Source organism: Sitodiplosis mosellana, unplaced genomic scaffold, assembly GCF_009176505.1.
Source record: "Sitodiplosis mosellana isolate CC-2019 unplaced genomic scaffold, AAFC_SMos_1.0 Smas_scaffold_3, whole genome shotgun sequence".
Classification (NCBI taxonomy): domain Eukaryota; kingdom Metazoa; phylum Arthropoda; class Insecta; order Diptera; family Cecidomyiidae; genus Sitodiplosis; species Sitodiplosis mosellana.
The window spans coordinates 7074903-7089181 of NW_022595246.1; the positions used below are offsets into that span (position 1 = coordinate 7074903).

Genomic DNA, 14279 nt, shown 5'->3' on the forward strand with positions numbered 1-14279 from the left:
ACGCATAAAAACAATGATGCAGTTGCTTTTTATTTCAGTTGACAAAGATTTCTTAATGCAATTGATGTGGAGTACCATTGCACCTTTGCATGGTCGAAATGGCACGTCAGGAAAATAAATTGCCCAAGTACAAGTGACTCATCACCAAATTTTCAATTCAATACTTCCACAGCTGCTCAGACTCACCATCAATTTTTGACAAGTTTGATTTGGAAAAAAAAGTCATTTTGCAAAAGTCTTGATTTGCGACACGATTCAATCTCGCCAATGTGATAGAGTCACTTTTGATCAAAGTAAACGTTACTCTACGTTGTTATTTGGCTTCATCACACCCTTTCTTCTTTCATCGCTATTTATTTGATTAAATCCGTCTTGTCACTGAAGTATAAACGTTAATGAAGGACCTTCATTGAAGGTTGAACAGCCGTTGAAACTTAAACCGATTCTTCTGCACCACGTTATGTCAAAAAAGCAACAACAATAACGAATAAAGCTTTAGCTTGTCAACCGAAATTCACACATGTTAAACTTAGGATGTTTTACATGAAACGAGACATCAATTGTTGCTGATATGGTAAATAGAATTGAGTAATGCTCAAATTGAATAGCCATTTTAGTCAATAATGGAAGAAAACTATTTTATTGGAGCTCGAAATGAATCAAAAAACTTCTTTTCGAATTAAATTGTATTCATGGAACGAAGGAAAGGTAAACGTTTCGTCATTATTTGATTATTTTGACAACTAAAATCAGTGACTGCTAAATTTAACCACCGTAAATCAAATCGTGAATCCAATCTGTACTATTTAAATATTCGAAATGATTTCGACTCATTTTTTGTCTAGAGGCAGCTCTTGAAGAAAGTCAGTTTACTCATGAAACAAGAGGTGTTAAAACAAATGTACAAAATAATTTCTCTATGCACCACTTGATGGCTCTCACCGTCAATATCTATTCAATTTTCATGCGTCACTACACAACACCGCTCCGTGTCTGTCATCGGAACTATGGATGGGAATAAACAAACAATATATGCTAACAAGTTAAACGTACGGCTGAAAGAAGAAAAACCGGTTCGCGCTCGCAGTCACACACAGTCGCAAGCGAATGCTATTTACACACATATCCGCAGAGTCACAGTCTTTAACGGAATGTACTGTAGATGTTATAGCTGCAGTGTGGATCGCAGCAACAGCAAGCAGCAGCAGCAGCAGCAGCACATGTGTGTATAGGTAGAGTGAATGAAGTAGAACCATTCAACGTTTACCAGAAATGTTTGTGTAGTTAGTATTGAATTGAATGCTGTACCAAACGGTACGTCATTTGTGCGTTGTGTCGACCGAATGGATTAAGATCATTCGTCTTTCGTTGGGAGAGGGAAAAAAAACATGAAATTTATTCTTGACAAAACAATCGTGCAATAAAGCCAAAATTTATTTGATATTTTTATGGCTAATTTGAATAATTTCGGTAGAAAGAAAAATAAAAGTGTGTGTGATTCGTCGAGTGGTGATCTGTGTTGAATGAGAGCAAGCAACAAAAAGGTGCAATCTACACAGGTGTGCTGTTGATTCTGAGAAAACAATAAAACTTGGATTGTCAGTCAATGGTACTTTCAGAGTAAAACAATTCGCTTGGCTTTTTGCACACAAAAACAGGATTTCTTAAAATCGATATCTCTTGGTCCGAAATGTAAACGAAAGGAAAGGAAAAAGAACGAAACCAACAATTGCTCATAAACAACAAGAAGGCAAAAAAAAAGAAAGGTTCGAATCATTTGTGGTGCTAATTTTGAGTGAATTGCGTACAGTGGATTTTCAAAAGAATTGTGCAGAATTTTTTTTCTCTGGCAAAAAGTCTGTTATTTTCACACACGGATCAGAAACCGAAAAAAATTGTTTATCGTACCAAATGATCAGCAGAATTTATTCATCAAACACAAGCATAAAGCCGTCAAAACTGTGTATAATTAACAGATTTGTGTGCTAAAACTAGACGATTCGTGCAAATATTATGGCATATGGTGTATGTGTGTGAATGACGCTGGATGTGAAACAGAAAAGTTCGTTAAAAAAAAGAAACATAACAAGTTGGAAATATAAATAAAAAGCGAATTTGTGGCTCAATGCGATTCTGATCGTTAGCAAACATGTGCATGTCGAAATCACGGTGTTTTGACTTGTTACTACTATTCCCAATCTTAGCCGAATAATAAATTTGATTTTGGAACGGCATTCTTGGTTTTGGTTCTCTCATAGTGATCGAAAACGTGTGTACGCGAACCCAACTAAGAAATATGGATTCAAATGTTTCTGTAGACGACACCGCATATTTAACGCATAGCCGACTGATAAAAATTGATAATATGGAACACATATTAAATATGAATAAACGAATGAAAGTACGAAGGAAATCGCGACGGTTACCGTCATCATCAACATCGTCATCGTTAAATTGGTTTGTAACGCGAACCAGAATTACATCGTCAGCGGCAACAGCAACCAAAACTATGTTCATAAGTTTACTCACACTGTGTCATCTACTCGGATTTACATTGTGTATCGGTAAGTCTGTCTTCACATTCCCTTCATTTTACACCGTTGTTGCATGTGTGAGTTTTTCTTTTTCAATGCAGCCGTAATGATCGGCTGGGTGCATGTATGTCTTACGAGGGTCTTGATACATTTATTTAAAAACGACGACGATAGTTCTTGCATCAACACAAATACCTTAACGCGATCGCCGTGCGCGCATACAAACAAACGTTATAATGGTTTTGGCTGTGATTTTGTCGCTGTTCACGTTCTGCTTTGTCTGTATATTGCACTCGTTTACCTTGCCACTCGCTGTTGGTGTTTTTTTTCCCAACAATCTGCTTAAAAAGCCAACTCTCCATATTCGCGTTTGTTTGGTGCGCTTTGAGAATGTTTCATGACTTCAGGCATATGTGTGCTTTAAATGTTCTGCATTCTGAAATGGTTGAACGATCGCACACTTGGTATATGCATACACAATGTACGCCTTTTGCTTGTGTACCTGAAAATGCAAGACACTTTTTTTTTTGTTTCGTGATGCATCGAACCGGAGCATAGGCAGAGAGACAGACCATACGCACACACCGAATTGAGTCGAGTGTATAGCTATTACGTCAAGCATTTCTTAGGTAATAAGCTGTGAAAAGAATGGAGTACCGTTTCGGTGTTGAATGAGAATAAATATGAAAATGGATATTAAAAAGTATAAAAGTGGAATCAATGTGCGTTCCATGTAAGGAACCTTCGACTGAGCATGGCTGCTGTTTTTTCTTTACAGAGCGTCACTAGGTTTTATCTTTTTCTTTTTTCAAAAAAAAACCATGCGTTTGAAATGTATAGAATGAAATAGAAAAATCATACATAAATAACAAACACATTAGAATCCGGGCAATCGAGACGCACAAATAGATGAATCGAAAAAGTCATGTGAATTCACAAACACAGCCATACACACACACTCACACTCTCACAAAAAGACCATTTTCTATTTCATTCGGTGTATTCGTTGAGTCTGTTTTTGTGTTGATGACTGCTGCTGCTGCTGATGGCTGCTTGCTTCTGCAATTTGTTTTTCTCTTCTTCTTACTATTCTTGCGAGGAAAAATGTTGTTCTCTGGCTTAATATCCGACAGCCAGTGTGTGTATTATGATTGCCGTTCTGTCTGTGTGTTTGTGTGCACAAAGTGAGAATCTTTCTTTTTTGCTTGCTTCAACAGAGAAAAAGAAAGATACAAACAGATAACCAACACATGTGAGCAGAACTATGCATTTGTGTGCATCCAAAGCATTTTACCTGATATTCATTTAACTTCTTTTTTTTCCTCGTCGTTTGTTTTTATCTTTGGTGTTCGTGGCCAAACAACCATTTTCTGATTTCAAACATATTTTTCTTTCTGTTTGTTCGTTTCATCGTTCGTTCGGTTCTGCTTTCTTGTTGGCGTGTTGGCGTATGTATGTATTTGTGTGTTTTTTTTCCCTCAAATTACATAAATTATTCGTTTTTATCGGCCATAATAACAATTTCTCGACCTTTTTTCACATGCAAAAGATGCGATGACGATACAACGCTATGACTAAACAAATAAAACTAACACGAAAAAGAAGACAAAGTGTATGGATCGCAATATACGATCGGAGTGTCGGATGAATAACATTTTAGTAAACGCTGGCCATTGTTATTCGTTCTGTTTTTGTTATCTTGTCGTTGGGATTTTTTCTCGTCACTTTTTCGTCAACCACACCATTCTAATGGGATACACAAACACAATACAAAACCATTCGTTTTCACAGATTCTATGTAATGGCATTGCAAAAGAGCAACTTTTCATTTAACTTGACCAACCGTTTTTTTAACCACTCATTTGAAAAAAACTAGTTTGAATTCCGATGAGAAATTGCCACTTTTTCCTCAAAATTATTAAAAAATTTCAATAGAACTGCATTAAGAGTAAACAAAACAGGATTCTAGGCCTGCAGCAAATTTAATTAACCGTTATTTGTTAAATTAACAATTGTGTTGTTGGCAGAGATTTCGTAATTATTTTAGCCGCTTGCATCAATTTTGCTGATAAAAGCGAAAAAGTCCAAATTAAAATTTGATCGCACGGTTTTTTGTGTGCATTTCGACATACACACATAATATCCGATGGCATTTAATATATTCCCAAAATAGGAAAGCCGTTAAAAGCACTTTTATCAGCGCATTATTCTCTGTGGGATGAAACTTGACTATAAAAAAAACCGGTGTGTTTTGAGGCGCAATTTAATCGATGTGGAGATTCACACTGGGGAAACATAAAAAAATTGATTGTTTCACATTTTCAGCTTGGAAACATTCAATCAAAATGTTGAAACATCTCTTTGTGTGCACACATTTCAAAATGTGTGCAACATTATAGCACGTAGAAAACGCCAAAAAGGCGTTCAAATTCAAATAAAATATTGTGATCGAAAAAAAAAAAATTCGAATGCGATTTTAATTGGTGAAATGGTATTAAATTTGAATCAAAACGGCCAGCAAGGTTGTTGTCATCAAGTATTTCTGACCCATCCGTTGAAATAGATACGGTTTTTTCCACGTCAATGTCATGCTTGTGTGTCCATTGTTTTTGGAAAGCCAAACAAAGTTCATGCTTCAACAATGCACGCGTCACTGTGTTTTGTTTGTTTCCTCCAGCGACACATTAAAACGTTTAGCAGTGTCTTTTATTCTATAGAAGAAGGAAAAAAAAATGGAATAATGTCTTTAAAATGTCTCTGGTTTCATATGCAAAAGCCTTCCTTTAGCCAGCAACACACACACGTATATCTGTTCTCCTTTGTAATTTTTCTGCCGCTTCTTTTGACTGTTTTGTTTTGAACAAACGAGCGATGTTTCGCCTTTCTTCTGTAATAAAAAATTGTTTTTCCCTTGTCTCTTTCACTCTCTCTCTCTCTGTATCTGTGTGTGTGTCCAAAGTGTTGTATGCCTTTGAACTGACGCTTAAAATTCGAAAACAGGTCGGTATTTTTTCTTTACCAACCATTCTTTTGTATGGTTTCCCGACTATTGTTTTACACAAGCACACCACACTTGTTCAATATGTCCACATGTCTCTTGTTACTCTTTCTCACTCTCTCTCACTCTCTTTTCCTCTCTTACTCACTTTGTTGTGTGTGTGTGTGTCTGTTCACTTGGCTGCGGGTACTTCTGCAGTAAATATGCGTCTCGAGTCATGTGCGCCTTAAACCAAAAATTCTATGTTCGAACGTAGGAAAGTTTCGTTAATGAAAATACTAGCGCGGACAAAAGATGAATTTAACGAAAGTTTTGTTGTTGCGTGAAAGGAATCGGATAGAACAGAGAGCGGTCTCGGGGTACGGAATCGAATTGAAAGACACACACATACATCAAAGGTGTGTGTAATTGATATGTGTGTTGGCAGTGCCATATATACATACGTTTCCACTTTTGTGAGCAATGTACATGTACATCATCCAGAAATGCATTAAAATGTAATTCACGTGCTGCTGATGTTGCCAGTACGGAGAATTGTTACAAAATCCATTTGAATGCCAACGCCAGAGAATGTTTCCAATTCACCTCTATCTCTGGTGTTTATTAAATTACTCGATGTTTCCGTCTGCAATCCAGAATTTCAGTCATCCAACTAATTTGATATCTCGAAAACAATACGAAATTCGTACACAGTAAAAAATAAAAGTCCACATCTAGCCGTTTTTTCAGCTAAAAACGCATTCAGCCGATATTGCTGCTAGTAATTTGAGCTGCAGGCGAAATTCCGCTTATAATCTAGTCGGTTTTTCGTCTGAAACTCAATTTACTAGGCAAAATATAAGACTGGGCGCCTCTACCAGTCGAAAATCCGCCTAAGTGTGGTATTTTATTTTTTACTGTGTATATGCACTTTTCAGTTGTTGTGACATCGGAAATTAAGTGTATGAAACAGAATGAAAAGCAAGACATGAATTTATTATTAAACAATTCAATAGCACAGCCGACTGAACTCAATGGGAACCATGGCGTTTTCGTAATAAAATGACACATTTTTTTCTGCTGTCACAAAGGAATGGAATAAAGAAAAAGACATTTTAATAATTCATCGACATCACAAAATTGAGAGTGACGACGGAATGTAAATTACCGGTGGCCTTGACAATTTCAAATGTCCCCTCGGTGCCGTATAATAACTTTTTAATTATTTTACGGTTAATTTCATTATTGTTTCGGTCAGAAGAATAGGATCATTCCGTCAAATGAAGCAATTTGTCGAACAAATCTCCGGACCATTATTCAAATTGGGTGCGTGTGTGTGCGTGCGTGTCGCCAACTAAGACATTGCTCAAATGCTTAAATTACATCATCAGTCAAATTTCGAAAGTCGAAGCAGCTGTATAAAATCACCGCTTCCCGAGCAACGCAACCGATGTGAACGTACTTCGTTTGAGAAACTGCGTAGCATGTTTCGTTCAGCTCACACCAAACGATAAAGAGCAGCAAAAAACAGCATAAAACGTCAAAAGTTACCCTTCGTTATGGCTTTTAAAACCGGCTGTTTGCATCTTGAATCAATGTTCTCTTTAAAAGGGTGGCGAGAAATTTAAGAACTGTCCTTGAAATGCTTCCGATAAATTCCGTGCTCAATTTGTTTTCTCCGCTTTTCTTCCCTTTAAAACACATCGATTGTCAAAGCCCAAACCTCTTGATGCGACCCATTGAATCGAATACACTTCCGTTACTTTGAGCACTTTTCTCGCACAAAATCAGATCGATATGTATGTATGTGTCTGCTCGAATTAATAATCGGATTTGTTTCAATTCTCTCCAATTGCCAATAAAATTGTCCGAAATTTGAAATGAATTTCCATTGGTTTTTGGCACAAGAAAAACATTCCGACGGAGAGTGTTATTTTTGGATGATGGAAATTATTTATTGTGCCAAATTTAGGGATAACAACCAACCAAACAATCGAACGAATTGTAAGGCATTATTCAAGATGTGATACGAAGCAAATCACTGGATAATCACCCTTATTTCGCTTTGACGCAGTAAATATTGTTTTTGTTACGTAAAATTGTGAGTTGTATAAACTTAATCTGCCGCCTCTTTGCACACATTAATTTAGGGTGAGTCATTTTTCGGTAGCAATCAATATGAAAGCGTTTTTCTCATACAATTAACGACTACCGACGCATTGTCCTGGTCGATTTATGATCATCGGTTCAGCTTTCATTCGGCTGTTTATCGCCAAATTATTTATAGCTTTTCGAATTAACGCTCAATTAAAGCCGAAAAACTTTCTCGTTTGCGTGAGCGCGCACACACCGCACACCGCACACACACAGAGACTTTTCTCTGTTGGTTTGGAAAGATTTTTTCAACAACAAAAGAAACTGCATTATAAATTCGTGGAAGCCAAGTGAATCAGTGATAAATTGGCCAAAGAGAGAATTTCTTTCAACTTTGCCACAGCTTCTTCCACAGACATCAATTTTACACGGAGTCGAATTTGCCATGGTTATAGATAGACGGGACTTTGTGACTGTCGTAGAATAGATAAAGCCGACTGGTTTTTACAGTCAGATGATTGCGTACTTTGAAGTTGCATTTCGCACGTTTTTCTGTATCCCTCTCAAAATTGTCAAAATGGGAGTTAAATCCCGTAGAAGATGGATTGGATTGTCTACGACATGAAAGCAAAGAAAAAGTCAAAGTGTCGCATAGTCTTGGTCTGGGTGGGTTTTTTTATGTGTTGAGAATTTCATTTGCGTTAAATTTTAATTGGTGCAATTTGTCTGAGGCTCTCGGAAACAATGGCACTTGGTAAAACGTTCACAAAATGCAGATAAATGAGCAACACCGTTTCGTTTGCTTCGCTTTTTTTTCAAATGCTGCGATTTTCTGTTTTGGTTCCACTAATGAAAATGGAATATGCCGTTGGATGATGGTTTTTGTGTGCACGCCATTGTTTATATTTTAGCTTTGAGGAAATCGTGACGACCGTCGTAATTGATTCGAAACCGCATCTGGGCGAGTGTGACAATTGTGCTCATCTTCATCTCGCTCAGATTCTCTCACTCTCTCTCCATCGGCTTCAACAATGCAATTCACCGTTGCAAAAAAAAACTGGCGTTTTCGTGTAGGAAAAAACAAACAAAACAAGCACAAATCAAGAGCAAATCGTGTTAAACAAATGTTCACTTCAACAGTTTCTTTATGCCGAACGCGCGCGGCTAAAAATTAACGAGCACACGAAAAATTATTGGCAAAACTTCTATGTTCGCTGCACATTTTTTTCCACTATGACGACTGTCGCGCTGTTGAGAAAAAATGAACAACAATCCGAAAAAAGTTAACGAATAGTAGTTTTTTCCGCGAGTCATTTGTTTGGGCTGTCAAAAACTAAAAGGTGATTAATGTGGATGGATATCATAAATTGCACACAGTCAAAATGGAAGCCATGTCAGCTTTGTGCGCGAGGCGAAATAGTCAGAGAGCGAAAATAATCAAAAATCCACCAATTTAAGCTTCATTACAAAAAGCACTTTATTTGGACAGCGTGGTACGATTTGAAGCGCGCACATATTTCAATTGCAACGAACTTTATCGCGTATGTTTGCCGCGAGAATCACTCATAGCAAACAGAAGGAACAAAGCCGAAAAAAATGCTCTCGCAATCATAGTCCAATGAACAAGCAAAAAAAACGAACAATATTGTAATTGGCTTGGGAATGCGAATAAAATCACGCACCGCTGAGTGTGTGCACGTTGAAACTGATAAGAAAAATATAACCAAATAAAACAATACTATGAGCCGAGTAAAATCGTATCCGAATCTAAAATCATGGACGCTCTAGCGCCACACCATGGACACAAGAAAAAATGGTTCCGAAAATAAATGCGGTTGTGATAAGCGAGCGGGGTGAACGAGCACGACAGTATAAAATGTGGAGAGAAAAAAATGTCACTCGATTTATTAAATGAAAAACTACTGGCCGAATGAAAAAAGAACTAACGCAACCGTTGACGTATTCAATATTCAAAATTTTATTGTAACAAATGCATGAATAATTAAAACTGAAACGAACCATTGGGCAAATGTTGTGTTTTTCGTCAATGGAAAACATAACCACATATACAAACACACACACACACACATCAGGCGCTTGATTTATTTTTATGTACAACATTTGGCTGATAATCAACGATGAAGACGAGGAAAAAATGTGAATCCATTTATTTACTTTATTGCGTGTGATTTTTTGTTTCTTTCGCTCTCTGTCGATATTTTGATTGCACTGCCAAAAAATATTCATTGAGTTGCACTTTTTCATGAATAAATCGAGCATTCGAAGCGCATTCATTTGTGAAGGTGCATTCCAGTGTTAATAAATTAATCCATTTGGAAAACTAATTCAATGGATAAATTCAATTTGAATGTGTACATATTGACGATTGAATCGTTTGAACTAATCCTAATCAAAATTGACACACGAACAAACAAAAATGGAAACATGGAAAAATTGTATTTGCTTATTGCATTATCGCATCCATTTCCAGGATGAGCCGACGCGTTTGTAAAAACGAAAAAAAATCACGGATAAAAAAAAACACTTGAAAATGGATGAGCCCATCGAATGCGATTGCACTTTTAATTGCCGCTCATTGAGTGAGCATAAATGCTTTTAACTAAAACCCAAAAGAAGCGCCGCCGCCGACGAGGACGACGAGGCCGACGAGGCCGAAGACAACGACGACACAATGACACTTGAGACGACATTTCAAGTTGCTCAAAGATGTTTATTGTACGATGCTTACAAACAACGAGTAAATTAATGATACGGTCACCAGCAGCACTTTGCATGGGCTTGGAACGAAGCATCATTTTTATCAGACATTCATTTCTCTACCTTTTTTACTATCCCTCTCTTCGATCTCTCTCTCCTCAACGTCCACTTCATCTCTTTCTCAAGACAAAACATGGGATCGATTACAAGAAAGTGGCTCGAACATACTGTTTTACTAGCATGCAAATGTATTTGCGTCGGTGCTAAACAATGATCATGCTTGTTCAACAGTTAGAACATAGAGGCGAAAGAAGGAAGGCAACAGAATAAATGAAATAACGAGAGACAGGCGATGAAACAAGTGAAGTGAGGGAATAGTCGACACAAAATGAAATGTATAATAAAAAGGGAAGCGCAACGAGAGAACAGAAAAAAAATGCATAACAAATATTTAGATTTTATTGTGTGCACTGTGCATATGAACAACAACAAAAAAACAACATCTACCTGTTAACTGACTGCCGGATAAAAACATTCAGAACAACGTTCAACAACTCAGGTAGACGTGAGTAACGAAAACTCATATAAAAATGTGAAAAAAACCATTCGACTTTTTTTTCTCTCTCAATTTTTTGAGATGTTTTTATTCAGTGAGAAAACTTAGAATGTCAACATTTCAAAATGTTTTGAGAAAGAAAAAAATCGGTTGAATATTAAGCGCTGACATTTTAGCCATGTTCACAATCTGTTCAACCGTCAATTATACTGTTTTACTCCGGTTCGCATTCTGATAACTTGCATTCGCATATATGTTCAAATGAAGACAGACAGCATGTTAGTCACTATATTTTGAGCTATAAAATAGTTGCGTTAAATGTGAGAGCGTACACACACACACACACACACACACACAGGCCGAAGATTTAAGTGGTTTTATATAGCGATGCAACGCATTTCAAATGTGATGAACAAAATGAAGTCAAAACGGAATGAGCTTTAAGCATTAACACGAATATGTTTATCAACATCAATATTATTTCGATATAAACTGCTAATTATCCGTAACAATCTGTTGCATTGTATTCATATTTGATGCTCTTATTCACCAGCCCATTCGAATGTAATGGGAACTTAAGACATTTATTGACGACACACGCTTTACACCCCGGTGCCTCGTTTTCAATGGTCGGATTAGAAATGTTTATGATTCAATTTCCATATCGAAGTGAATAAGCCGAATGGAATGTTTGAAAATGGACCGCGATGAGCTGATTACCGTTGGCGTTTGGGAATTGTAATGCTGGTGCTGAATGAGACGAGTCACTGATCATATTTCGGAATTAAATTAGCGGCAAATTTTCCAAATGAAGGAAATTCAAATCTGATTGCATTTCGTGGAAATGTGTAGAAATGGAATGTGCACATAGTATGTGTCACATACTGTCGGCAATTTCACAGCGGTGCCTATTTAGCATTTCGGGAGGCACAAGTCAAAAACGAGCCATTCATTATTCGTACGGCTGTTTGGTGCTCTCAAAATCAATGCATATTTCAATCCATTCTAATCAACCGCAATGTTCGAAATTGCATACATCATGCTTTGTGCTGAAGCGGCTGGTTAATTCATTGGCTGCTGAATGACAACGATGCCAAGAATTGATCATCGATTGTGCATTGTTTGCGACAACGACGCTCGCGTTTAATTTCCTGGGAAATTTCACCATCCACTCTGATTTACCGGGTGATAATTGATGATAATGAAACAAACACGAGCACCGTAACCCCATTACACGCATCCATGTTTCATCCTCAATGCATCCAATAGAATGACTCCGGTGCATTCATTTCGGTTCCTTCACGATATTTATACACAGTATATTTGAAAATATCTTGATTCCACCTCCATGCTTGTGTGCCATGGTACCAGCCAAACATAATAACGAACCGCGCGATTAACGTGGAAAAATGAGTATGACGTACATTAAATACGTACGTTCGCGTAAAATGAAATTATGCGGTGACCTATGATTTTATCCGCCGTTTCACTGAAAATAGAACACAATTACCATCACCAAAATGATCCCATTGCAAGCGGACAACATAGAGACAGACATACACACAGCGAAAGAGATTTTCCTATGGATTCAAATGAGATTCAAACGAAACTGTACTGTGTGAAAGTGCATATATCTGAAATGAGTGACCTGCTGACGAGTAAAAGACATGGCGAGAGCGAGAGAAAGAGAGAGAGAGAGCGGGAGGAAGAGCCCCGCAATGACCACGATAAATGTTACAGAAAATTTGTGAAATTTGCCATGGGAAAAAGCGGCGTCATTTTATGCTCGAATCCCCAATTCTCTTCGTTTACGTGGAGTCTGGACTCATTGTCTTCATTTCAGCTTTATGTGTGAGAAATGATCGTTGTTGTTGTTGTTGTTGTTCTTGCTACAGAGGCTCATTTCATACTAAATGTAATGAACTGATATGCAATGCGCTCTGGTGCTCTGGCCGTCAAATTCAACTTGAGGTAAGAACATCAAGACCTGCAAACAATAACCAAATGCATGCATAATATGCAATTACTTCGTTCGCTGAACTTCACAAATGAGCCATTTTCTGTGCTCGGGCGCGCGATTTACATCGTCGAGGCACGAAATAAGCACACGTAAGATTAAAAACGAAATGAAACATTAGTATGACTGTGTGTTCCTTAAGCAAAATGAATCATTATTATTATCTAAACATGAAATTATTTCAATTTTAATAATGCAACCGATGGTTAGAATAGGGGAATGCAAGAGACATGCAGATGATGTGGCCGCCAGCAATAATAGCGGCGAGGCGTGCCAACAAGACAATGGTGTTATCTTATGATTCAATGCATTTTACCGCTAAGAATACTCTTCTATCGACGCAACTGTGCTCACTCATTCTTCGAATACGATCGCAATCTTTTCGCTTTTGTTTCACCGTGGCAACGACAGCAACGACAACGACGACGACAACGACGACGACAACGACGACGACGATAGCGATAAATATTCATTAGATTAGTTATATATAAAAATGTGCAATTAAAAGTGCCGCCAAGTGAACGCCGAAGGTGCAAAAGAATTCTTTCTTCCGATTTTTCCCCCATTGCTTCTTCTTTTGCTGTCGCAGCATTTCTCTCATCTCCGTTAGGTTTACTTTGAGTTCAAACCACAGATATTGTGAACGCTATTGGAACCGACGACAATATTAAGTCGTCGTATTGATTACACTCTTGAGATGAAAAAAGTGAAGAAGAAAGAGCGAGAGAAAAAACTGGAAAAACATTTAATTGAACTCTTTGTACACAATACAACCATTTAAACGGCCAGTAAGAATGGGCACTGGAATATATCGGACCACTCGGTTTCAATTAAAATAAAAAGTACGTGGATCGTGCTATTTGAAGCATTTTATTGCTGTCACTCAAATTCATTTCTAATAACATTCAGAGCACTCGGCTTTTGTTAGCGTTTTTTTTTCCTCCATTGAATTTGCCGTTTTCGAATTACAGCGCGACGAACGTGTATGCATGCATGCAACATACAAAAATCACGAACTATTCTTTTCATTGGAATGAAAAAAAAACTCGTTTTTTCGGAAAATGGATTATGTCGAGCACGTGGAACGTCAATTTAACTGCATATTCGATGACCTTTTTTATATGGCTGTATGATTGGTTTTGTTGTGGAAAAGAAGAAAAAAAAAGTAGGAAATTGTTGTGAAAATTTTCTAAAATTGGATGAAATCAGTGCATTTTCAAAGAATTAAATCGAAATTTCCCCGACAAAAAAATATGTAGCTCATCAAAATCGAGAGAATGGAGCAAACCTACTCGAACATGATGACGATAATAATTCGGTTTTCAATGGCACACAAAAGATGATCCACACAAATTAATCAATCACGATGTGAAGATTTATCCA

The 14279-nt window shown here is 37.3% G+C and overlaps 1 protein-coding gene across 12 annotated transcripts in view; it reads left to right on the top strand.

The window, feature by feature from the left end:
* Positions 1-668: 668 nt before the first annotated feature.
* LOC129566417 (protein sidekick) overlaps positions 669-14279 on the top strand; it is an 84158-nt gene continuing 70547 nt past the window's right edge. For 6 of the 12 annotated variants that reach the window (XM_055442325.1, XM_055442329.1, XM_055442327.1 and 3 more), the window contains exon 1: positions 671-2564. In XM_055442325.1, the coding sequence (XP_055298300.1) occupies positions 2297-2564 (268 nt within the window). In that variant the 5' untranslated portion in view covers positions 671-2296. Of the gene's footprint in view, positions 2565-14279 lie in introns of all 12 variants that reach the window. The other 6 variants (XM_055442319.1, XM_055442322.1, XM_055442323.1 and 3 more) reach the window with 2 other exon arrangements.